Raw genomic sequence first — 24,968 nt, forward strand, 5'->3', positions numbered from 1 at the left:
TATCGGTAACGAATTCAGGTACCTGCCCAATCACCCGCTCTCTCTTGCGGTTCTCCGGTCTCACAGCCTCTGCCTGGGCCTCCGGAATGGTGTCAAACACCGGAGTCATCACTGTCAACCGCATACAAATGTCTCGAATCGGGGCACTCTCCGCCCTACGGCTCAGGGCATCAGCTAAAATATTAGCTTTGCCCGGGTGGTACAGGATCTAACAATCGTAATCCTTTACCACGTCCAACCATCTCCTCTGGCGCATATTCAGATTGGGCTGATCCATCAAATACTTCAAGCTCTTGTGGTCCGTGTATATGGTACACCGAACCCTATACAAATAGTGACGCCAGATCTTGAGGGCGAACACCACTGCCCCCAGCTCCAGATCGTGGGTGAGATACCTTGTCTCATGAGGCTTCAGCTGCCTCGATGCATATGCTATCACATGCCCCCTCTGCATAAGTACTGCACCCAACCCTGATATCGATGCGTCACAATATACCACAAAATCCTCCATCCCTTCCGGGAGGGCGAACACAGGGGCTTCGCATAATCTCTGGCGAAGTGTCTCAAACGAGGTCTGCTGCTCCTGACCCCACGAAAAAGCAACACCCTTCCAGGTCAACCTGGTGAGAGGCACGACGATCTTGGAGAAATCACTGATAAATCTCCGATAATAGCAGGCCAATCCTAGAAAACTCCTCATCTCGGTGGGTGATCTCGGCATCTCCCATCTCATAACTGCCTCAATCTTGGCCAGATCGACCAATATCCCATTCTGGTTAACGAGGTGCCCCAAGAACTGGACCTCTCGTATCCAGAAATCACACTTGGAGAATTTGGCGAAAAGCCTCTCCGACCTCAATACCCCGACAATCTCTCTCAGATGCTCCTCGTGCTGCTCTCTAGATCTCGAATACACCAAAATATCATCAATGAACACGATCACCGACCGATCCAGCATCGGTCTGCACACCCTGTTCTCGTAATGCCCATAACGAGTTCTGAACGCCGTCTTCTGGATATCTTCATCCCCCACTCTCATCTGATGATATCCTGACCTCAAGTCTATCTTGGAGAACCAAGACGCTCCCTACAACTGATCGAACAGGTCATCGATCCTCGGTAAAGGATAACGGTTCTTGACCATCAACTTGTTGAACTCCCGGTAATCAATGCACATCCGGTGTGAACCATCCTTTTTCTTGACAAAAAGGATCGGCGCTCCCCAAGGGGAACTACTCGGTCTAATAAACCCCTTCCCCAGCAGCTCCTGAAGCTGCGAGCATAATTCCTGCATCTCCGGCGGCGCAAGACGATAAGGCGCCTTGGCGATAGGCGCTGCCCCCGGAACCAAATCGATACGGAACTCTACCTGCCTCTTGGGAGGCACACCCGACAGCTCCTCGGCAAAAACATCCGGGAACTCACGTACTATCGGCACATCATCAACAGAACTAGGCCTCTCCGCTGCTACTCGTGTGTCCATCACGTAGGCCACAAACCCACTACAACCCTGATGTAGACTCTGCCTCGCTCTAGCAGCCGAACAGAATGCTGACCCTGAACTGGTACCGTCGCCGTACACCGTAAGAACTCCCCCACTAGGGTCTCGTATCGTCACCAACTGTCGCTCGCAGTCTATAACAGCCCCAAAACGGCTTAACCAATCCATGCCCACTATGACACACACATCCCCCATCGCAATTGGGACCAGATCTATCGGGAACTCAACACCGAAGATCTCGAGTACACAACCTCGAATCACATCCGTAGCATACACCGCTCATTCGTCAGCTATGGAAACCTGTAGCGGACGACTCAATGCCTCCCGCTGGATACTGATGTGCTGACTAAACACTAAAGACACAAATGACCGACTCGCACCCGAGTCGAATAACACCAAAGCAGGTACAGAACTTACAAGAAAAGTACCTACGCATATCATAATATAAGCTCAAGATCTCATAACTCAGCATAAATAAATGAAAGAATACATACCAGCCACGACATCGGGCGCTGCGCGGACCTCCTCCGCTGTCAACTGGAAGGCTCTCACGCGAGCCTTCGGTGCCTCGGCCTTCACCGGCCGAACCTCAGTAGCTCGCACGGCGGCAGGGGCCTTCACTTGGGCCGAACCTCGGTAACCCTAGCAGCAGGGGCAGATCCCTGTGCTGATCCCTGATGTAACTGCGGGCACTCGGCCTTCCGATGGCCATTCTGGTTGCAATGAAAGCAAACCATGAATCCCTTGGGGCAATCCTTGGATATATGCCCCTCCTTGCCACATTTGTAGCAAGCACCCGATCGATAAACCCCATCATGTCCCTTGCCGCACTTCCCACAAGTGCGGCCCTTCTGGCCTCCAGATCTCGAATCGGCGGGCTTTGCCCGCTTGGCTGCCGGCTGAGACTGCGCCGGCCGCCGATCCATCCCCTGAGACTCGGCCTCCTCCCTGACCTGAGTCTCCAACTCAATCTCCCTCTTCCAAGCATTTGCCTGAAGCTCAGCAAATGTCCGGTAAGTCGAGTTCGATACGAACTCCCGAATATCCCTCCTCAAAATGCCCAAATACCGGCTCATGCGTGCCTGCTCGGTAGACACCTGCTCGGGGCAGAACATCGCCCTCTCATGAAACTTCCTGGTAACCACAGTAACAGAATCAGTACCCTGCTTGAGGGTCAAGAACTCCTGAAACAACCGTTCCCTCTCCACTGGGGGAATATACTCGTCTCTGAACATGGTGGTGAACCTCTCCCAGGTCACCTCTGAAATCTCTGCAAGAGTGAAGCTCACCGTCACGAACTTCCACCAGGCCTTCGCTCCCAAGCGAAGCTGCTTCAACGCGAACCGTACCCTCGGATGCTCCGGACATGAACACATGTAGAAGCATCCCTCGATATCAGAAATCCATCTCATCGCAGCGATCGGATCCTACGTCCCATCAAACTCTGGTGGCTTCGTGTTGCTGAACTCCCGAAACAACAACGAATCACCTCCTTGTGGTCTGGCAGCAGCCACAGCTGCAGTAGCTGTAGCAGCCGCAGTCTCAGTCATTGCTGCGTATCGCTCATCAAAAGTCTCAATCAATGTGGTCTTGATAGACCCAAACATCTCCGGAATCTCGGCTCGAATCGCCGCTGCCACCTCATCGTGGATCATCTGCGAAGCTCCTCGTCACTCCCGCTGCTCGGCCCAAGTCTGTGGCGTGTCCCAACCATGATGTCTCTGAAATACAACATAATAATATCAGAGACTCGCTCGAGCATACTCGCACTCGATAACTCGACCCTACTTGTTCCTTAGTACCCAAAGGATTCTTACTTAGAGTGCGCACTGCTCCGGTGTCTTCAGTAGTACGGGCCCTATACTACCGTCCACACCGCATCAGTATTCACCCTAAGTCCTCCTCCTTGGATCCAAGGTCACAAGCACCCTACATCTCGCTGGCATAGGCTACCCTTCGGTAGACCTCTCATAAGCTCCTCACTGCTACCTACTCACTCTCAAGCATCACATAGCAGCATAAATCTTCCTAGGCTAAGGCATCACAAATCAGGCCACTCTAGTCCTAATATGAATACTTAGCCTACTCTAGCATGCATATCATAACATATATCATAACACATAATATAAGGGCATTTTGGGAAATCACCGTTCGGGCGTTGGCTGATCGTACACACTGCTCCTTTCTACTTTTCTCAAAATCTTTTACTATGTCAGAAAAATTGTTCCTTTTTATGAAAAACTTTCTGAAATCCTCAGTTTGAGTTCAGATACGCCCGAAGGTGCATCCGAATCCCTCAAACCAAGGCTCTGATACCAACTTGTAACGACGTAAATTTTCAAAACCAATTTTTCATTTTTAAATCATATTTTCCATCATCAAAACAATATCAAACAACTGTGTCCAATGTTATCATAACAAACAAATCCCAGAATCTCAAAACATAATCTCTATGAGTGTGTACGGATCATGTCGGCGCCTTCCCGCGATCCTCGCTAGTACCTGAAACACATAAAACATCAACTGTAAGCATAAATGCTTAGTGAGTTCCCCAAAATATCATATACAACACATACGCCTTTCCAGGTCATAACTCTGTAGGATCTTCCGATCCAAGTGTCTCAGGGGACTTCTGTCCCGAATTCCGGTAGACCTTCCGGTCCTACCCGTATCGACCTTCCGGTCCGTAACCTCCTCACCTTCCGGTCCATGTCATACATAACATACATAACACATACCTGTCACATAACAGCATATAGCACATACATCTCATAGCATACAAGACCTTCCGGTCACACATAGGTACCACTCTAGGTATACTATAGTGAGAAGACTCACCTCGACTATCTCGGATAATCTCGCACACGTATACTGATCTAGCCTCCGCCTAAACACATAAACAATTATCTCGAATCAATAACGGCTGTACATGCTAGACTAGTCTCTTCCATATCCTCTAAGAAGGCTAAAAGACCATTTTACCCTTCAATGGTCCACAAGTCCAATTGTTGACCAAACCCTAAAAGTCAACAAAAGTCAACGGTCAAACTTTGACCAGACTCGCCGAGTGCACTCGTGTGACTCGGCGAGTCCATGCATGTCCTCTTTGCCCCTGGTCCTCACTCGACTCGCTGAGTCAACCCTACACTCAACGGGTCATCACCAGTCGCGAATCGCGGGGCAACCCGACTCGACTCGTCTAGTCCCTTATGGGCTCGGCGAGTTCCTCCCATGACAACACTCATCTGACCTCTTGAGGTCAGATCTGCTTCTCTAATCTATATATCTGACTTCCCCATGACCAATAAACACGTAAAGGTCGAATCTTGCTACACATACAATGCTCCCAAGGCTTATTTCGGTGAAATCCCTTCTAACATGGTAACCAATGTCCATTTCCTCCATAGAACCACAAAAAGCAGAATGGTTCAGGCTCTCTGGACCTCAAAAGGTCCAGATCTAGAGTTTAGCACTCAATGGGACACTATACACAACTAAACAAGCCATAAAAGGGTTTAGAAAACCTTAAATTCAATGCCCTTAAGCAAAACAGAAGGATACGATCAAATAGCTACCTCAAACTGGAAGATCCAAGCCGAAAACCCATTGAAATGCAATCCTCTTGACCTCCCCTTGCTGGAAACACTTTCTCCTTTGCAAAATCACACCAAAAATGAACAAGAGGCTCAAAATCTCTCACAATCGCTAGGGTATCTCTCTCTGGACTGGTAGCCGCAAATGGAGGCCATAAACGCCTTTAAATAGGGCTCAGACCCTGAGATTTAGGGTTTCACTTTACAGCACGGACTCGCCAATTCCACGCATCGACTCGTCGAGTCCCTCATTAATCCAGACAAGAATTCGCGATCCTACTCGGCGAGTCTGAGCGCCTACTCGCCGAATCCCTCCTTAAAACTCAAGATAAATACTTAAAATAAGATACCTGGGAATCCGGATGTTACAACTCATCTTTTTATATTACAGGTAGTGGACCCCGAGCATAGTCGGATGATGATGATGAGTGATTTTGGATTATATTACTTGTTTATGCTTTTGATCTGTATCGGAACATGACATCCCGAGGTTTTGATATAAAAGGAAATTATATATTTCTTAAAGAAAGGTTTTGATAAACTTTTATCATGTTTTGTTTTGGGAACAAATTCCGCAACATCTTTTAAAAGGATTACTCTGATTTTATTTTAAAAGCATAAAATAAATCGGTCTTTTCTGGCCGAGAAATTAGGAGATGTCACACTAAATGATTGAGCCTATATCAAATTGACTTGTACACCAACTTTATCTGTTGTACAATTGCGTTCTTCATCGTTTCTTCAATTACACATCTGTGTATAATCAATTTCTTTTCGTTCTATCGATTTCATTGAGTCGTTCTAATAATTGATGATTTGATTCACATCAAGAAAGCTCGCGATTGAATTTAAATCTGAGATCGATATAGTTGATTTGATTTGTGTTGACTTTCTGAAGTCAAAATCGGCGTTCTTGAGATATTAGAACTGGAGTTGATTAAAAAGGAAAATAAATCTGATTTGTATTTGATTTCGAAACCACACTGACGATTGACGAATTGATTGTTAATGATGAAGGATTAATTTCGTTTTTCAAAAGTTGTTGCTTGAAATTGAAATCAGTCGGTGGTGTCGATGGATGTTGGATTCATTTTCAATGGAAGATTATTTGATAATCGAAGTTGTGTTTGGTTACACAAAAGCGAAGCTAGATGAATGAAAAACGAAATCGATTCTGTGTTCGTTTATTAGTTGAGAACGACTCGAGTGGTCAAAAGTTACTGGGAGTCGATGGTTTTGAGGTCAATGTTTGGGTTCGTGTTTGAAAAGCGAAGTGACTGGAATGGATTATTTTGATATCGTTGATCGATTGTTTGGGGACGAATCTACAAGTTCGATAGCTTGATGTCGACTTTGGAGTCAAGATTCGAAGGATTGATTTGGAGTCAAGTATTGAGGATCGATTAGGTGTTTAATGGTTGTTCGATAGTTTGGGTGTCTGTGATTCTCATTGTTTTCGATTGTTTTGAAAATAAGTGAAGATTTTGGTTTGGGAAGAACTGTAAGAAAGAAAGTTGGAATTGATAGATTAGCAAATGGCAGTTAACGATGAAGTCAAAAGGCAGATATCAGATTTTGTAATCGATGATTTTCTTTGTTATCTGGGTTCGTTTGTAATCGGAAGTTTGTGATTTTGGGAATCGACATCAGGATGTCGAATTCGTACAGTTATGGTCACTGGAAATTGATGATATTGATTTCATGATGTTGGGTTCTTGAACCAAAAGACGAAAGTTTGCAGGTTTTATTAACGTCTTGGAAAGATGATATGGGAAGAACTGTAAGAACAAAATGTCGATTAAGTGAATGAATGATTAAGAGGTTACTGTTCACTGTTAAGCGTTTGACACGCTTCGATTTTGTTAATCAGTGGGAAAAATTTTCGTTAATTTGGTGGTATGGGTGAATCTAACGAAGAGGAGAGAGAAAATGGGCGGATGAAATTTCGTACGTTTGTATGAAATTTCGTATGTTGCTATGAAATTTTTGTTTAATTGGGGAAGATGCAGTTTCATACGAAGGGGAGAGAGAAAATGCACAAGATTTCGTACGTAAGGATTGAAATTTCGTGTGTCTTGAAGAAGAAATCAAAAGTTTCGTATATAGCCCCTGAAGTTTCGACAATTTGACAAAGTTGAAAACCTTCGTACGAATAAACAAAGTTTTTGTAAGTTTGAAAGGAATTGGGAAAGAAACTCAAAGTTTCGTAAATGGCCCCTGAAATTTCGACAATTTGACACTTTTTCCAAAATTTTGTATGATTGGACAAATTTCGTATGTTTGGGGAACAAAGAGCAGAATTGTCGAAAATAGTCCCTGAAGTTTCGAACATTTGGTGGTTCATACCCAAATTCGAAAAAGGACTGATTTTGCTGAAAATTGATGAATATGCATTTTAAGCCCCTACAGTTTATGCGAATTGATGCTTTCTACCCAGCTTCGGAAAAGGGGGAGAGTTTTGCATTTTTGGCTGTTTTGGGCACACCGGGTCACTGCAGAATTTTGAAATTGACAATTTCTACCCATTTTTGAGAAATTTTGTCAAAGGCGGTCCGTGAACGAAGCTAAATATTGAAGATTTTTTTAGATTTTTCGGATTGAAGCACAAAGTTTATGCCACATGTTAAGGGGGAGTTTTGACACGAAAAATTCCGAATAGAGCACGTTCTCTTTCCTTGAAAGTTTCATAATCAAATTTCGATTATAAAAAGGGGGAGAAATTTATATGGAAATTCGAACTTGAATTTTTCATATTACGCGGATTTGACGACCGAAGTGACCTTGAATTTTTGAAAGTATATGAAATGAAGCAATTGGAAGTTTGGAAGTGATTTCATTTTGAAATGGGTTTGGTTTTATTGAAGATTGTCGGGGTGTGTTTTTATGCTTAACTTTTGGGTGATCAATTTGGAGTTTAAGAAGCTCGTGATCATTCGTTGATGCTCGATTTGTATGGTCTCACATCCTAGAGCCCAAATTGAAGAATCATGGAAGAATTGAAGATTGAAGTTCGTTTCGACATGTGTCACCCTTGAGGCTCGGATCGCGTAGTTGCTCTATTTTGGAAGATTTGAAGTGGGTTAAATGACATTTGTCACCCCAGGCGTGCCCGCCTAACTGTAGCTAGCAGTTCAGTTGTGGGATTGTCAATCCCGAATAGATCTATTCACAAATCTCACGCTCTCCCTCTAGGAGACTCTGGTTATACTAGGATAGGATTTAATTCAGTACACCTAAGGGTACATTTTTGAAGTAGAGCCTCACAATGTTGTACAACCTAGTTTACATGTAATTCTAAAGTGTTTTCTTGAATTAGAGTCCATTGGATGTTGTATACAGTAATAATTATACTTAAATAATCGTGCAATGTCAATAGATACCATAAACTAAATCTGCCATAGTTTATATGTTTAGTGGTGAATAACTTCTGAATTCGTAAAAGTTATCTTTGAAAACCCCAAACTATACCTATTATAGTTTGCATGTAGATGATGTGAATGTTGAACCGGAAAAACTATGCAATTTTGGTTGTAAGTTGAAAAAGTCCCTTATGCTCAACATAGTACAAAAGGGGATAAAATTGTTGGGGTGCAAAGTTTTCCATGTATGACTTTGTAATGTGTTGACTTTTGTAAACCCACTTGCATGTGGTGTATTAGCCTTATGACACATGAGAGATAGAGAGTGAGAGAGAGACATGTAAACACCTCTATATAAGGTGGGTTCATACCACTTATAGAGGTGTGCTTGAGAGATGTAAAAGTTGAGTGTGTGAGTGTGTGTTATTTATGTAGATGTAGATCTATGTCCCTTTTTGTAACACAATACATATTCAATACATCTCTTGAACACCCAAATCACCATGTTCATTGTGCAATCTTTAATTCCGCATGCTAAACCATGTTCTATAATCACTACAAAAATATCCAATTATTTTATACCAATATGAAAATTGTTTGTCTAATTCAATTGCATAAGTTTTATACTTGTTAAAAGTCCTTTTGTATTAGTTTACAAAAGCAGTTGAGTTTGGTTTATATTCCCCCCTGAAAACGTTTAAAAATCGTAAAAGCGTAGGGGTATGAACTCACCTTATGTGTTTGATTCGATTGAAAGTTTGCGTAAGGATGGGGAGTTCCACGAATGAATTCCCGAGACACAACGAGTCCTAAATGGCATATAATAGCATATATAGGCATGTAATTAGTGTTTTGGACAATTAACATGCAAGGAAACACCCTTAGGGACTAGAAAACACTTGAACTAAGTGTTAGAATCACATGTGATTGACTAGAATGGGGTTTACGGCCATACAGGAGAGTGTACGGCCAGGGTGTACAGTGAAAGTGTGTGTACGACCATGAGTTTGCGGCCCATTGGTGTACGGCCCAAGAGTTTACGACCCATGGGTTTACGGCCGTAAACCCTTCGTGTTGATGCTTGTAGGGTCGATTTCTGGGTGAAAAGCAAGCATTTCTTAGTAGATAACAAGCATAGGACGCAGTTACTTACTATTTGGAAGCTTGAAGAGGGTTTTTGGCCACCAAGAACTAGTGTGTGTTCTTGGTGTTCTTGGTGAAAGATGACGATCTAGTAAATGATGAAATTTATGAGATGAAACATGGATTCACCACTAGAATAAGGAATGTAGCAACAAACCAAGGTGAGAAATGCTTACATCTTGAAGATCTTGGAGGAAAACTCGATGAAGGTAGAGAGAGAGAGAGAGAGAGAGAGATCTAGACTTGAAGTGTGCAAAGTGGTGAATGAAGGCCAAGTACTCCATATATAGGGAGGAGTTTTCGGCCATGAGGGGTGGGTGCGGGTGTACGGCCGTAAACTCATGTTTGCGGCCGCACACTCCTCTCGAAGGGGTGTTTGGTCCGAATGCTAGGCTATAACTTAGAATATCTCGTCCTTGGACCCAAACCTTGATTACACTGAGATTAGAATGCCTAAATAGACCCTAAACAATGATAAACAATAGCAGAAACAAATCTGACTTGATTGATTTTGAATGAGTCATACAAACAGAAATTTCGGGTTGTCACATCATCCCCCCGTTAGAGGGAATTTCGTCCCGAAATTCGAACATAGAATTACAAATTATGGACTCAGAAAGAGATGTAGATATATCTGCTTCATCTGTTCTTCGCGCTCCCAAGTGAATTCAGGTCCTCGCTTGGCATTCCAGCGAACCTTCACTATCAGTATACGGCTTCGTTTCGTTCGCTTAACTTCCTGATCCAAGATTTCCACGGTGTCCTCTACGAAGTGTAAGTTCTTGTCTAGCTCGATCTCTTCGAGGGGAAACACAAGTGTCTCGTTGGACACACACTTCTTTAGGTTCGACACGTGGAAGACGGGGTGTAAGTTGCTAAGTTCTCGGGGTAAACAAAGTTTGTATGCTACGGGACCGATCCTAACGAGGATCTCGAATGGCCCAATGTATCTGGGATTCAGCTTTCCATGCTTTCCGAAGCGTATCATGCCTTTCCAGGGTGAGACTTTCAGAAGGGCACGGTCACTAACCTGGAACTCCAAAGGTTTTCGTCTCTTATTAGCATGACTCCTTTGCCTATCTCTTGAATATGGATTTGTGTTAGCCTCTAAGTTTAAACTCAACCCATTGGACGAGTGGTAGTTCTGGGGGGTTTACTGGGTATACTTCGGAAGGGTTTTGGAGGACAAGGTACTCCTCGCATGAGTATTTTGGGGTCTAGAATATGAGAGAGGCGATTTCAGAGATCTATATTAGGTTGTCGTTACGAGTGGCAAGGGTCTCAATAATCGGTTGGTTAAGGCGGTAGGTTTTCGTGACACACGAGTTTGGTATGGTGAGGACCACACTAATCTCTGTCGAATGATTATGTCGGATTCTTTATAGAAACAAGTGTTAGGTCGATCTGAAAGAAACGTCTGATATGATGATGGTGTATTCGGCGTGTGTTCGACGGTGTGTTAGGTGTAAGCCTTCTAGTGCTTTCTCGATATTACTACTGCTACAGATTGTACTGCCAGAAGCGAGTACTAGTAGTGAAAGTGCTTTGATAACTAGTATCGATACCTTATGTTATGATTCTTCTCGGTATCTATATGATCGCTTGGTGTATACAAGTCATGTATATTTAAGATTGGTAAGACCTTTGACTGAGTAACCCTGCCCTAAATCCTCAACTAAGCAAGGAACGGGAAACAATGCGGGATTACTTACTAAGCCATCATAGTTTACCCTTTAGGGCTTCAAGTTTTTATATGAATGTTGTGATTTAATTTGAACGAAAGAGTAATAATAATTATAAACGATTATTAGGGTTTTGAAAGCGTACCAAAATGTAGCAGGGTTCTTTGATGATTCCCCATTATCTGGGGTCAAATTCCTCCTGCTTCCCCGTCGTTCCTCTCTGTTGGATAGTCTCTCTTGAAATGTCCTACTCCACCACATAGGTGACATTTTGGACTGGTCCCAACATTGGTAGTCGAAGCGATGAAATCAACTGGGGTCCTACAGATACGGGCGGCGTGTCCCTTCTTGTTGCATCTAAAGCAATACAACACTCGGCAGGCTCCATAGTGATGGTAGTTGCAAATTCCGCAGTATGGGAGGTTTCCCAAGTACGGTGTGGTTGGTGTTGGAATAGCAGGGCTAACTAGAGTGTTGGTTGTTCCAGTTCGTTGCCTTTCAGTAGGTCCTTGAGTTGAACAACTCCCTTTCTCGTGTTCGAACTTTCATTTCAGGGTATTAGGTTTGGAGTCTGGTGCACCTTTATCAGCAGGAACTTGTTGTTGAAATTGGTTAACACCTCGATTAGAATTGTCGTTAGCATTTCCACTAATGTTTGCATTGTTAGTAGTAAGGAGAGTCACGGCAGCTGCTACGGCTGCTGTGACTGCAGCTTGAAACGTAGCTGAATCCATCTGAAGGATTGACGTTTTACTGGTGGGTTGGCTACGCTTCTTTGGAGGCATGATCTGTTACATGTTGAGAAAATGAGCTTATGAGCAACAACGGTTGCCTCAGGATGTATTCTAAATGTTTATATAGGCATGAAAATTTTCCATTTTGCTATTTGGTTTACAATGATTCGACCCACATCCCTATGATGTAGTCTTAGCAATAATAGAAGTAAGTTTCTAGAATGGTTAGAGACCAAGTGTTATCCGAACTATGTAACCTTCGATTGGTGGATATCGATTTTCAATCTTTCGAAAAGATTTGAAAACAATTCATAATATGGTTCACATAAAATAAACTTATGGATTTTTTGTTGATCAGCTCATTAAGCTGGCTGGATAACTCTTGCATTTCTGTCGGCGCTAAACGGTAGGGAGATTTAGCTACAGGAGTAGCTCCGGGGATCAAGTCGATACGAAACTCGACTTGGCGCTCGGGAGGAAATCCCTGGAAGATCTTCGGGGAAGACATCAGGAAGGTTGCAGACTTCGGGGATGCTCTCGAGGTCTTTAACTTTTTGCGTTTCATCCATAAAGGAAGTCTATACGAAATAAACTTTTGGATTTGAATTGGCTATTCTGGAATGAATTCCTGACGAGACGTTTGTGAGGTGGCATAATGCTGCCAAAAGGTTAAAAAGACGCACGAGGGTAAGTCCCTAGATGTTATGAATCGAGTTTATTCTGAATCGAAGTTATCTTAGTTTTGAGTGTTGTATGATCTGACGTTCGAAGCAATTCATAATAGAGGTCTACGCAACATAGACTTATGAACATGGTAGTGACTGCCCTCTTGATGAAGTTATGGGATTTGGTTTACTGTTACTTAACTGATATGATAAAGGCAATAAGCCTGACACGTAGTGTGAGCAGTGTAATCACTAACTCACCAGATCATATTAGTTAGTTACTTATTTGCTTGCTACTGTTTTATAATATATTCTCGATAATAAAAATCTTTAACCGAAATAAGATTGTTGTCACTGAAGTTGGTATTGAGATTACACAGAGTTCGGAAAATTTGACCTAGGAGTAGGTCTACATCATACCAACAAAGGGAAAATTGACAACATAAAGAACTAGTGAAACAGTACTTGCAAGACAGGAATGTCTACAGGGAAAAGAGATACTTACAGCATAGATATGAAAGCTATTCTTTAAACCAAAAGAAAGGATGAGTAGAGTATTTCCTATCGACGACGGGGACCCCTCAGATGAAACCTTAATTCGGCCAGCTGACGCTCCACACCAAGTAGGCATCTCTCGTATACTGACTGGCATGCTCGGAGCTCTATGACTTTAGCTCGAGTTGCAGCTAGCTCTCGCTGCAGAGCTTCATTGTCTCTCATAGTTCTCCCATGAGCAATTTCAAGGCAAAAGAATGTGATCCGTGTTGGCGCTTGAATCCGCTTCGAGTTCCACAGTTCGTTGAAGGGTTGCCACACCTAGCTTAACATTGCGAGCCACTCTGCGTATCAGGATTGGAAGGGCCCTGTCTGCTGGGCCTCCTTCGTTTAAATTATAGAAGTTGCGGTTTCCGTTGTATGGGAGGGGCTGGCCTTGCTCGTGGCTCCACCTATTCAGACTCCCAACCCACATAGGTGTTGGACCATGGAATTCAAGTCGGTGGTTAGGATTTGGCATTGGGGCCACTTGAGGTAGGTTCTCGACTTCGGGTTCTCAGTCAGTCTCTTCAGGAAATTGTTCGGCGAAGTCATCATCCAAAGGAATTTCGTGAGTACTCCTGGAATAAGATTCGAGTATTGGATTCATGAGTTTGCTGCAGTGTTCATGAGTACTCCTGGAATAAGATTCGAGTATTGGATTCAACCCACGCTCATTTGTATCACTTCATGGATTTTATCACGAGTGATCATAAGACGATAATATCTTATATTCTTGAAACCTATACATGTGAGTTGTAATTTACAAGTCAGTTGCACATTGACATATGTAAACGCACCAGTAACTTGGTGTTATAAAACATATTGTTGTATCTATCACACCCCCAAACTGAAACGGAGGTAACGTTCGGGGGAGGAGGACGTCATGTAAGTATCACAACACATGCATTATAGTAATTAGAGTACAGCCAATCATTGCATTAATAAGTATAAGTTTTACATAGGTATTTTAAATACTTCAAATTCCAAACATCAAAGTAGATACAGAAGACAACAGGAGTCGCAATACGGTACTAAGCAGTCTTCTCAAAAGCTTCGGGGTGTACCTGTCTACTAGAGCCCTGAGAATACAAGCAGTTCTGAAAGAGTGTCAGCATAAAGCTGGTGAGTTCATAAACATTTTATTTTAGAAGGACAGTTCTCGGTTCTTTTGAAAAGTGTGATATCTTTCACAGAAAACCTTATGCTATCCCGGTGTAATAAATGAGTAAACCTTAAGTAAAATGATTCTTTAATATCCAAGAAAATCCCATAATTTCTTATGAAAAGCATGATTAAGCCCATTTCCTCTATAACTTCTTTGTTCACACTAGACACGCATAAACCAAGGAGTTATGGATGAAATATGAATATTCGTTAGTTGATTAATAAACCATCTGTTTATAAAATACTGATGTTTACCCTGGGAAATCCTACAATTCCCCTATATACAAGTTATTGAATTACCCGTTCTAAATCAAAGAGTACAAGTATCTACCATACTTATCGTGATATAGCATTGATCCTTTTGAAGACCCTGGTTACCCCCAGTGATGTATATTAGTCTTATTACATAAATAAAACTAATTGAAAAGCGAAATCCCGTAAACAATTGATTTGTTTATACTTATTGTGAGTCGTATAACCATGCTTAATATGACCTAGAGACCTTTACAACATTCTTCAACTGTTGGTTAAATGACATTTGTCACCCCAGGCGTGCCCGCCTAACTATAGCTAGCAGTTTAGGTGTGGGATTGTCAATCCCGAATAGATCTATTCACAAATCTCACGCTCTCCCTCCAGGAGACTCTGGTTATACTAGGATAGGATTTAATTCAGTACACCTAAGGGTACAGTATTGAAGTAGAGCCTCACAATGTTGTACAACCTAGTTTACATGTAATTCTAGAGTGTTTTCCTGAATTAGAGTCCATTGGATGCTGTATACAGTAATAATTATACTTAAATAATCGTGCAATGTCAATAGATACCATAAACTAAATCTGCCATAGTTTATATGTTTAGTGGTGAATAACTTCTGAATTCGTAAAAGTTATCTTTGAAAACCCTAAAATATACCTATTGTAGTTTGCATGTAGATGATGTGAATGTTGAACCGGAAAAACTATGCAATTTTGGTTGTAAGTTGAAAACGTCCCTTATGCTCAACATTGTACAAAAGGGGGATAAAATATCCAATTATTTTATACCAATATGAAAATTGTTTGTCTAATTCAATTGCATAAGTTTTATACTTGTTAAAAGTCCTTTTGTATTAGTTTGCAAAAGCAGTTGAGTTTGGCTTGTATTCCCCCTGAAAAACGTTTAAAAATCGTAAAAGCGTAGGGGTATGAACTCACCTTATGTGTTTGATTCGATTGAAAGTTCGCGTAAGAATGGGGAGTTCCACGAATGAATTCCCGAGACACAACAAGTCCTAAATAACATATAATAGCATATACAGGCATGTAATTAGTGTTAGAATCACATTGGATTGACTAGAATAGGGTTTACGGCCATACAGGAGAGTGTACGGCCAGGGTGTACGGTCAAAGTGTGTGTACGGTCATGAGTTTGGGGCCCAAGAGCTTACGGCCCATGGGTTTACGGCCCAAGAGTTTATGGTCCATGGGTTTACGGTCGTAAGCCCTTCGTGTTCATGCTTATAGGGTCGATTTTTGGGTGAAAAGCAAGCATTTCTTAGTAGATAACAAGGATAGGAAGCAATTACTTACTATTTGGAAGCTTGAAGAGGGTTTTTAGCCACCATGAACTAGTGTGTGTTCTTGGTGAAAGATGAAGATCTAGTAAATGATGAAATTAATGAGATGAAAAATGGATTCACCACTAGAATAAGGAATGTAGCAACAAACCAAGGTGGGAAATACTTACATCTTGAAGATCTTGGAGGAAAACTCGATGAAGGTAGAGAGTGAGAGAGAGAGAGCTCTAGACTTGAAGTGTGCAAAGTGGTGAATGAAGGCCAAGTACTCCATATATAGGGAGGAGTTTTTAGCCATGAGGGGTGGGTGGGGGTGTACGGCCGTAAACTCATGTTTGCGGCCGCACACTCCTCTCGAAGGGGTGTTTGGTCCGAATGCTAGGATATGACTTAGAATATATCGTCCTTGGACCCAAACCATGATTGCACTGAGCTTAGAATACATAAATAGACCGAAAACAATGATAAACGATTGCAGAAACAAATCTGACTTACTTGATTTTGAATGAGTCATACAAAAAGAAATTTCGGGTTGTCATAGTATGTGATTGATGTGTAAGTACAAGAAGCATTTGAGTCGAAGATTATCCATTCCTTTTACCCTTAGAGGGATAAAAGCGATATATGTGGGCCCCTCAATGATTTAGTGATGACAAACCCTAAGTGTTTGGCCAAGCCTGAACTGATTTGATTTGTTCAATTAGTTGGTCGTCATAAATCGGAAATCGGGAAACAACAGATGGACAGAGAGAATGATTATAATCCATGTCTCAGTCCATATGATATCTTGTAGAATGGAGGAATATATGTTCCCTTATCTAATGGACGCGTCATTGACTAGGTTAGAGTTCGATAACGACTTTTAAGAGCTACGATTGCTAGTCGGGTTGTGGAGTCGTACTTACAATAATAGTTATTAGACTTATCCAAGTGGGATACTGTTGGATTAAGTGTCTAAGCCCATAACTATAACTGATATGTACTTGACCCGAGAGTAGCATAGTCCATTTGGGTTGCATATCACCACAACAATTGGATAGGATGGATTTTTGAGAAGAGGTTATTTATGATTTATTAATATATTCTAACTTCTAATATATTAATATGAAATCATATGGTTTAATTAGTATTGATCAAGAATTAATTTGGAATTAATTTAGTGATCAAAAGAGACTAATTAAATTAACGGGGACTGATTATGTAAATCAGTGATACATATGGTTTGGGCTATTGATCCATGATGGACTAAGTTTGTGTGAGAGTCCATGAAGAGTTAGTCCATAAGAATTATTGGATCATAAGCCTAAGTGTAATAATTAGGGTTTGCATGTGACTCTTGGAATTCTACACTATATATGTATTTCCCTAAGCCTAAAATCGGCCCTATGAGTTAAAAGGAAGACCTAGCCGATTTTGTGTCTCCAAACCTCTCTCTCATATTCATCCAATTGTTCATGGTGTGTTGTGAACCGTTTGAGGCATCACACTTGAGGTGCTAAGCTGTTGAAAGGCCAAAATTCAACAAGCTACAACAAGAGGTAATATTCTAACTACTTTTATGCTTCAAATAATAAATGTATGCTAGTTATAGGCTTCATGCTTTGGATATTTTTTTTATTGTATGTATAACTAGAGAAAACTTAGATCCAAAGCATTAGGGTTGTATGTGCACCATAAGAGTGTTATAGTACATAAAACCCAACAGTGGTATCAGAGCCATGGGTTGTTTTCTGAAAGAGGGACTCGATGAGTCCATACATGAACTCGATGAGTTCATTGTAAACTCAACAAGTCCATAATCTGACTCGACATGTCGGATAGCCTGTTTTCAGTTTTTCGGGGTTTTTGGCCAGAATTGGATTTGGATCATTACCTTAAATTATTTTGTATCATTAAATCTATTTTTTATGATATGGTAATGGCTATCCTCATCCAATTAAAAGATAGTTGTCAAAATTTTAAGATAATTGTTAGTTTGAAACTATCTTGCTGTAAAAGTTGCATTAGGTCAAATTGGTAAAAGATAAAGAATATATTATTATTTTTATTAGTTTTAAATTTGATCTAAATGTTTTGAAGAGTTACAAAACTTGTGATCAAGTTTTGGAAGTCAAAAGTTTTAAGGAGTTACAAAATTAAGTCCATAAGTTATGGAATCCAAAAGTTTTCAAGAGTTTCATAACTTGCCCTCAAGTTATGGAATATAAGAAGTCTCATTCATGAAAACATTAAATATAGTAACTGAAAGGTTTTCAAAAGGTGAAACAAACAAAAGAAACAAATCCATTTTCCAATATTGCTATCAATGGAAACATATAAACAACAATTTTTACAAATGCCATTGTAAGGAAACTTAAAATAAGATAAATTTCAAAAAATTTCTTTATTTATAAAAATTGCGGCAAATTTATCCTTACAATGAAATTACAAGTGAAAACTATGTTGTTATCTATTCCTAAGCAATCTATCATAACTCTTAAGCACCAGCTCAAAATTCTGATAATCGAACCATGCGATCGAAACCCATCTCTTCGCGATCAAAATCAGCTTATTCTTCCTTTAAGTTTCCTTTCTTTTCTTCGATTCTCCAAAACATCAAAACATAATTAAATTACATCATGTATTAAGAATCTCCAAATAGGAACTTAATAGAGTTAGATAGTGGACTTTACCTAAAGTAGAGTCAAACTTTTTGACTTTACCATCTTTCAGGTAAATATGGCAGCATCGCAACCAGTGCCCCTTCTTTTGGCAATAGAAACATATGGACTCTTTGGGAATGGTACACGAGACTATCTCAGACTTAGCCTTTCTCTTTACCATTTGGTCAAATGACTTGACCATGGCTGATCCCTTTCCATTGGGTAGAGAAAGCTTTTCTGGACTTCCAATGTTGTCATTGTCAATGTCCATGGAAGTTTGGGGAGTAGACCTTCCAATCAAATTTGCTTTACCAGTGCACCAACTCATTGCTAATTCAGCAGCAACAAGCAAATAGGTAAGATCGATAAGGGTCATGTTGTGGTCTGTCATATAGTAGTCCTTAATGAACCCGCTATATGACTCAGGAAGTGATTGAAGAACCCAGTCAACAGTTAACTTCCTTGAGACTTCGACACCCAACTCTCCCAGCCTGTCAATATGTAACTTCATCTCCAAGATGTTGGCATATACAGACTTCCATCTTTGTGTTTGCTTGCCAATAGGGCTTGAGTAACCTTAAACTTTTCAAGTCTTTGAACTTGTGGGTTAGGGAGAATAATTGGAGGAGGTGGAGGAAGTGTAGTATGATTTCCAGTCTCATTAATGCACGACAAAGGGATTAATCTTTCACCTTGATCGCCATGTTGGATATCATCTTCATTAGAAAGGTTTTTCTAAAAGGATAAGGAAGACCATAGTTGTCAGAACTAGACATCTATGAGGGAGAAATTCAAGTTAGTTGATTTAAGTCCTTAATATAACACCCAAAACGAAATATTAAGGCTAGGACCCAACACAATATTCTACAATTGCGAAAAGGGATGCCGTAATCCAATTGTAGAATATTTGAAGGTAGGTAAATGACGATTTACCAATTTCCACCATGAAAAATGAAATAGATTATTAAGTTTTAATTGGATTTGAAATTCCTAGATCCTTTGAGATTCATTGAACTTTTGAAAGGCATGTTTAATTCCCAATTGTACCCTTCAAGTTTGTGACTGGGATGCCGAGGATGACAAACAAGGTGTGAATAACCATGCAAATTAGCTTGGTACACCCACTGTTAAAAATAACCTAATCAATGTGCCGGTTAACCACACACGCTCCATTGATCTATGATTAACATCAAGTTACCCTTTGACACACATTGTCAGCCCTAGATTAGTGTGCCAGTTAACCACACACGCTCCACTAATGACTTAACAAGGTGCAAAGTGTAATTTCATGGATTAGCACCATTTTCACAATTTTCCTAAAGTAACTAAGATTGGGAATTTAATAAAAGTTTAGTTACTTTATATTTATCATTATACTTTTAATGAGGGAGAATTAATGTGCTATCCTACCCGTTCGGCTAACGACCCTCCACCAGTCAAGGAAGCGGTGGGTGATAGTGGATACCCATTAAACCGCCATTTTATAGGCAGTAACCTTATGCCCCCTTATAGACCGGCTTCGTGAATGTGGCCTACTAATGGTAAGACCGACTTTTTACTTATACATATAATATATTAAACTTTTAATATTATAATAGTATAAGGGTGTATTTTAATCTTTTAAAATACTAAGTGGTTTAATCTATTAATTAAACTATACTCTTAATTTAGTTAAACTTAAACCATGTCATTATGGAATTATTAATTCTCTTTTAAGTAAACACTTTAATTAACTATTAATAAAGTCCATAAAGATGTAATATGAATTATGAAAGAGACTTTCCAAGTTCCATAACTTGAGGGCAAGTTATGAAACTCTTCAAAGCCATTTATAACAAATTTTGTAACCATCGAAGACTCTTGGAATTCATAACTTAAAGAGTTAATGAATGAGACTTTTCACATCCATAACTTATGGATGTTTCAAAACTCCTAACATCATAACTTTTAAAAAAGACTTTTGAGTTCCAAAATTTTATGACAAAATTTGTAACTCCTCAAAAACATTTAGATCAAACTTTTACAACAAATAAAATAATCATATCATTCTATCTTTTAATAAATTGACCTAATTCAACTCTTGTAGTAAAATGACTCAAATTTTACAAATAATTAGTTTTTCATAAAATCAAGTAACTATCTTAAAATTTGACAAACTTCATGTTTTTTTTCTTCTTTTTTTCAACTTTGAAAATCAAACATTTGCATCAATATAACAGAAAACACCCCATGGCTCTGATACCACTGTTTGGTTTTGTATGTAACAATATCCTATGGTGCACATACAACCCTAAATGCTTTGGATCTATGTTTTCTCTAATTATACATGCAATATTGTTTCCAAAGCATTAAGCCTACAACTAGCATACAATTGACATAAACAACATTTAAGACTAGTTAGGAGTTTACCTCTTTATGTAGCTTGTAGAACTTGTTGTATTTGGCCTTTAAGAACTTAGTGACCTAAATGTTGCACCTAAAATGGTTCACAACACACCTTAGACAAAGGATGACTTTTGAGAGAGTATTCTTGCACTAGAAATCATCTCCATGAACTCTTAGAACATGTAGTCGCGATTTTAGCTATGCGGTGCTCTCTATATATGTTAGGAATCCAAGAGTCATGGGTAAACCCTAATCCATACTCTTGGGCTTATTATCCATGATCCATGATTCAAGTGGGCTAACTCTTTATGGATTCATCCATAAACTTAGTCCATCATGTATCATAAGCCCAAAACATATATATAACTAATTTACACAATTAGTCTATCATATTCAAGTGGTCTAATTAAATAATATGATTTATCAGTTAATATATTATACTTATAATATATTAATAAATTACAAATAACCTCTTTATCAAATATCCATCCTATCAAATTGCCCTAGTGAATGCAACCCGAAATGGACCATGCTACTCTCGGGTCAAGTACTTACCAATTATAGTTATGGGCTTAGACACCTAATCCAACAAAATCTGCCATCTCCGTCTTCTCAGTTGCCCACCAAGCACTCATTACCCTCAAATCTGCCATCTCTGTCGGAGCTTTCCTAAACGATCAAGGTGGAATCTAAATCTATTTATCAGAAAAAGACGATGGTGCTGTCCACAACTAGAGACGTCCCTCTGCCTTCTCTGACGAAGGGTTTTCTGACGGCACCATATCTGTTCGATCTACGTTTGTGAAAGGTTGTAGCTCCTATATCCGATCTACATTTCTGTCTCTTTTCGTCATCACCTGTGTCTCTTCAACTCCCTCCTACCGGCTTCAGGTGGTGGTGGTTGTGCTTCAGGTGGCGATTTTTAGAGCTATAACTCTTCTTATGGATTTCATCGACTGTTCATCTCTCTCCTAAGCTTTCTCTATCTAAGAGGGTCGGAAATCCGCAACTTTGTTCGTCCAGTGGCTCTTTGAGTGAATGTGCTGGAGCAAAACAACTGAAATCGTGATCTAGGGTTGAGATTTGTTATTGTTGTGTTTGTTATGTTTCTTTCTTTCATTCTTCTTCTTCTATCTCAATTGTTGTTGTTGGGTTTGTTTGAAATATTTCTTGATGTCGATTGAGGTGGAGGTGAAGGGCAGTTCATCATATCAGAAAAAATGATTTATGGGTTCGTGAATGAATTTTGGGTTTGTGAATGTGATGTTCTTATTCTTGAACTCAGGAGAAAATGAGTGTTCTTAAGATTCATATTCATATTTGTGTGTGTATGTTTCTAGTTCTAATCGACTTCACAACTAATGAGATTGAACTTTGTTTACTTTGTTTAAATCAAATTAATCTTGATGTATGTGTAACTATGTATGTGTGTGTTTAGAGTCTGGAAAATTTTTAAACTTAATCTAATAAGGCTATGTTTGGTGTACTAGCTGAAAAGCTAGTTGGTAGCTGAAAGGTAGATGATAGCTGAAAAGCTAACTGTTAATTAAAAACTAGCTGATAGCTGAAAAGCTAGTTGATAAAAAATGATGTTTGGTAAAACTAGCTGAAATAAATAAAATTACATAAAATGGCATTTAAGAGAATGTGTTTTATAATTAATTAAGGAGAAATTAAATTGCCTCTTACCATTTCTTCCTACAATTATTCCTACCCACTAAAATCAAGCCATTTGTCATCTTTTTTCCACCTCAACTAATTTATTAAGATATCCCTAAAGTACCCTTAATGAGGTAATTTTTTTTACAAAAAAAGAACATCACGTACAAAAAAAAAGATCACGCATGATCTTAACAATCTCTTGCGTATCATTATTAAGCTCTAAACCTTCTTCACCTCGTCGACATAGTTTGCACATGGGCATTGCTATCCCATCAGCCAGCCCTAACACTGGTCATCAATGTGCAACCACAAATGTCTGATTCTAAACTGTGAAAACAACAACAACGATTAGAGGACAACACCATCAATTAGGTAAAATTTTCTTTCATTCCCAATGGTATTATTTGTTTGTTTATTGTTAATAAAATCTTTGTTTTATTGTTGATAAAGTCTTTGATCAGTATGGAGGATGCAAATTCAGTTGATGGGCGTACAATTCTCAATTCCCAAGATCAAAACATTCCTAAAGTTGGAATTATGTTTGATTCAGAAAAAGAACTTTCTGATTACTTTAAAACATATGCATTCCAGATTGGATTTGGTGTACGGAAAACTAGTAAAAGAACAAAAGATTGTATTGCTACAACATACTACTCACTTGGATATGCCAGAGGAAGTGTATATGTGCCTAAGACAAACAAACCATTTCAAAAGTCTGTTAAAACAAATTGTAAAGCAAAAATTTGCGTAATTGCATATGGTGATGGAAGATGTACTATCTCCCATGTTTTTCTTGAACATAACCATGCTTTAAGTCCCAGAAAATCTCGTTTCCAAAGATCACATAATAAAATGGATACATCTGCTAAGAGAAGACTTGAATTGAATGATTATGCTAGAATTCCATTAAACAAAAGTTTACATTCATTAGTTGTTGAAGCGGAAGGGTATGACAATTTGTCGTTTGGTGAGACAGATTGTAGATCTTACATCGCAAAAGTAAGACAACTAAGACTTGGGGTTGGGGATGTTGTGGCACTTCATAATTATTTTGTTTGTATGCCAAAAAAGGAGCTTAAATTTTTTTCTATGTGATTGACATGGATGATGAAGGTCGTATGCAAAATGTATTTTGGGCAGATGCAAGGTCTAGGGCAACTTACGAGTCATTCGGAGATGTTATTTCATTCGATAGCACATATTTGACAAACAAATATAATATGTCGTTTGCACCGTTTGTTGGAGTTAATAACCATGGGAAATCTATCTTATTTGGATGTGGTTTTCTTTTACGAGAGAATACGGAAACATATGTATGGTTATTCAAGTCATAGTTAGAATGCATGAATAGACGGGCACCAAAATCAATAATAACATATCAATGTTGATCAATGCAAGGAGCTGTAAAAACTAAGTTGGTTGGTTGAATATAACGTAATAAAGAAGACTCTACAAACCCTTGTGTATGAGTCTCTGGACACTCAAGAGTTTGAAGATGGGTGGTGCAAGCTGGTTGAAAAATACGGACTTGAAAAAAATAAGTGGTTACATTCTTTATTTAATGATCGAATGCGTTGGGTGCTGGTATATGTAAAAGTAAACTTTTGGGCAGGGATGTCTACTACACAAAGAAGTGAAAGCATGAATGCTTTTTTTTATGCGTATGTTAATTCTAAAACCTCATTATGCCAATTTGTTGAGCAATATGACAACACACTGAAAAGAAAGATTGAGAAAGAAACTAAAGCCGATTTTGAGTTTCTTAATTCTTCATATAAATTAGTATCTGGGTTTTATTTTGAAAGACATTTTCACGAGGCGTACACAAATGCAATTTTTAAGTTGTTTCAAGATGAATTACGAGGTATGTTGTTATGTAATTCTTCATTGGTCAAAGTGGATGGTGCGCAATATGAATTTCATGACACATATATTGTGGAAGGGAAACATGGGATTTAGAAAAAAATTGTTTATACCGTTAGGTATGATGAGAGTTCTTGTGATATACAATGTTCGTGTCATTTGTTTGAGTTTCGAGGAATTATTTGTAGGCATATGGTGAAGATATTGATTGAGAAGGATGTTAAAGAAATTCATCCACGATATATTTTGTCTCGGTGGAGGAAAAATGTGGAGCATGGACATTACTTAGTGATAAATTGTTTTGAAGATTTGATGAGTGGTGAAAATGTTAAACAATTTGACCACTTGTGTTCCACTTTTTATGAGGTTGCACATATTGCTAATTCTCGCGAAAAGTATGAATAATTGCTAAGTTGTATAAATATGGAAAAGGAAAAGTTGACTGATGATTCAATTTGGGGTTGTAGTAGTAACGCAAAT

At 39.5% G+C, this 24,968-nt stretch overlaps 1 protein-coding gene across 1 annotated transcript; it reads left to right on the forward strand.

Moving 5' to 3' along the window:
• The first annotated feature begins 23,087 nt into the window (after positions 1-23,087).
• LOC145164267 (protein FAR1-RELATED SEQUENCE 1-like) lies at positions 23,088-24,584 on the forward strand. Its single transcript, XM_079082990.1, has 2 exons — positions 23,088-23,624; positions 24,069-24,584. The coding sequence occupies exons 1-2, from the start codon at positions 23,088-23,090 to the stop codon at positions 24,582-24,584; spliced, it is 1,053 nt and encodes a 350-aa protein (XP_078939116.1).
• Positions 24,585-24,968: the final 384 nt, after the last annotated feature.

The sequence above is a fragment of the Lactuca virosa genome, chromosome 3, assembly GCF_052849685.1.
Source record: "Lactuca virosa cultivar CGN04683 chromosome 3, Lactuca_virosa_CGN04683_v6, whole genome shotgun sequence".
In the NCBI taxonomy this organism is placed as follows: domain Eukaryota; kingdom Viridiplantae; phylum Streptophyta; class Magnoliopsida; order Asterales; family Asteraceae; genus Lactuca; species Lactuca virosa.

What these genes read in the sequence shown, in the direction of transcription:
- LOC145164267 (XM_079082990.1), top strand. Translation starts at nt 23,088, where the DNA reads ATGGAGGATGCAAATTCAGTTGATGGGCGTACAATTCTCAATTCCCAA. An exon ending in GTAGATCTTACATCGCAAAA is followed by an intron (nt 23,625 to 24,068) that starts GTAAGACAACTA and finishes AACGTAATAAAG; the next exon opens with AAGACTCTACAAACCCTTGT.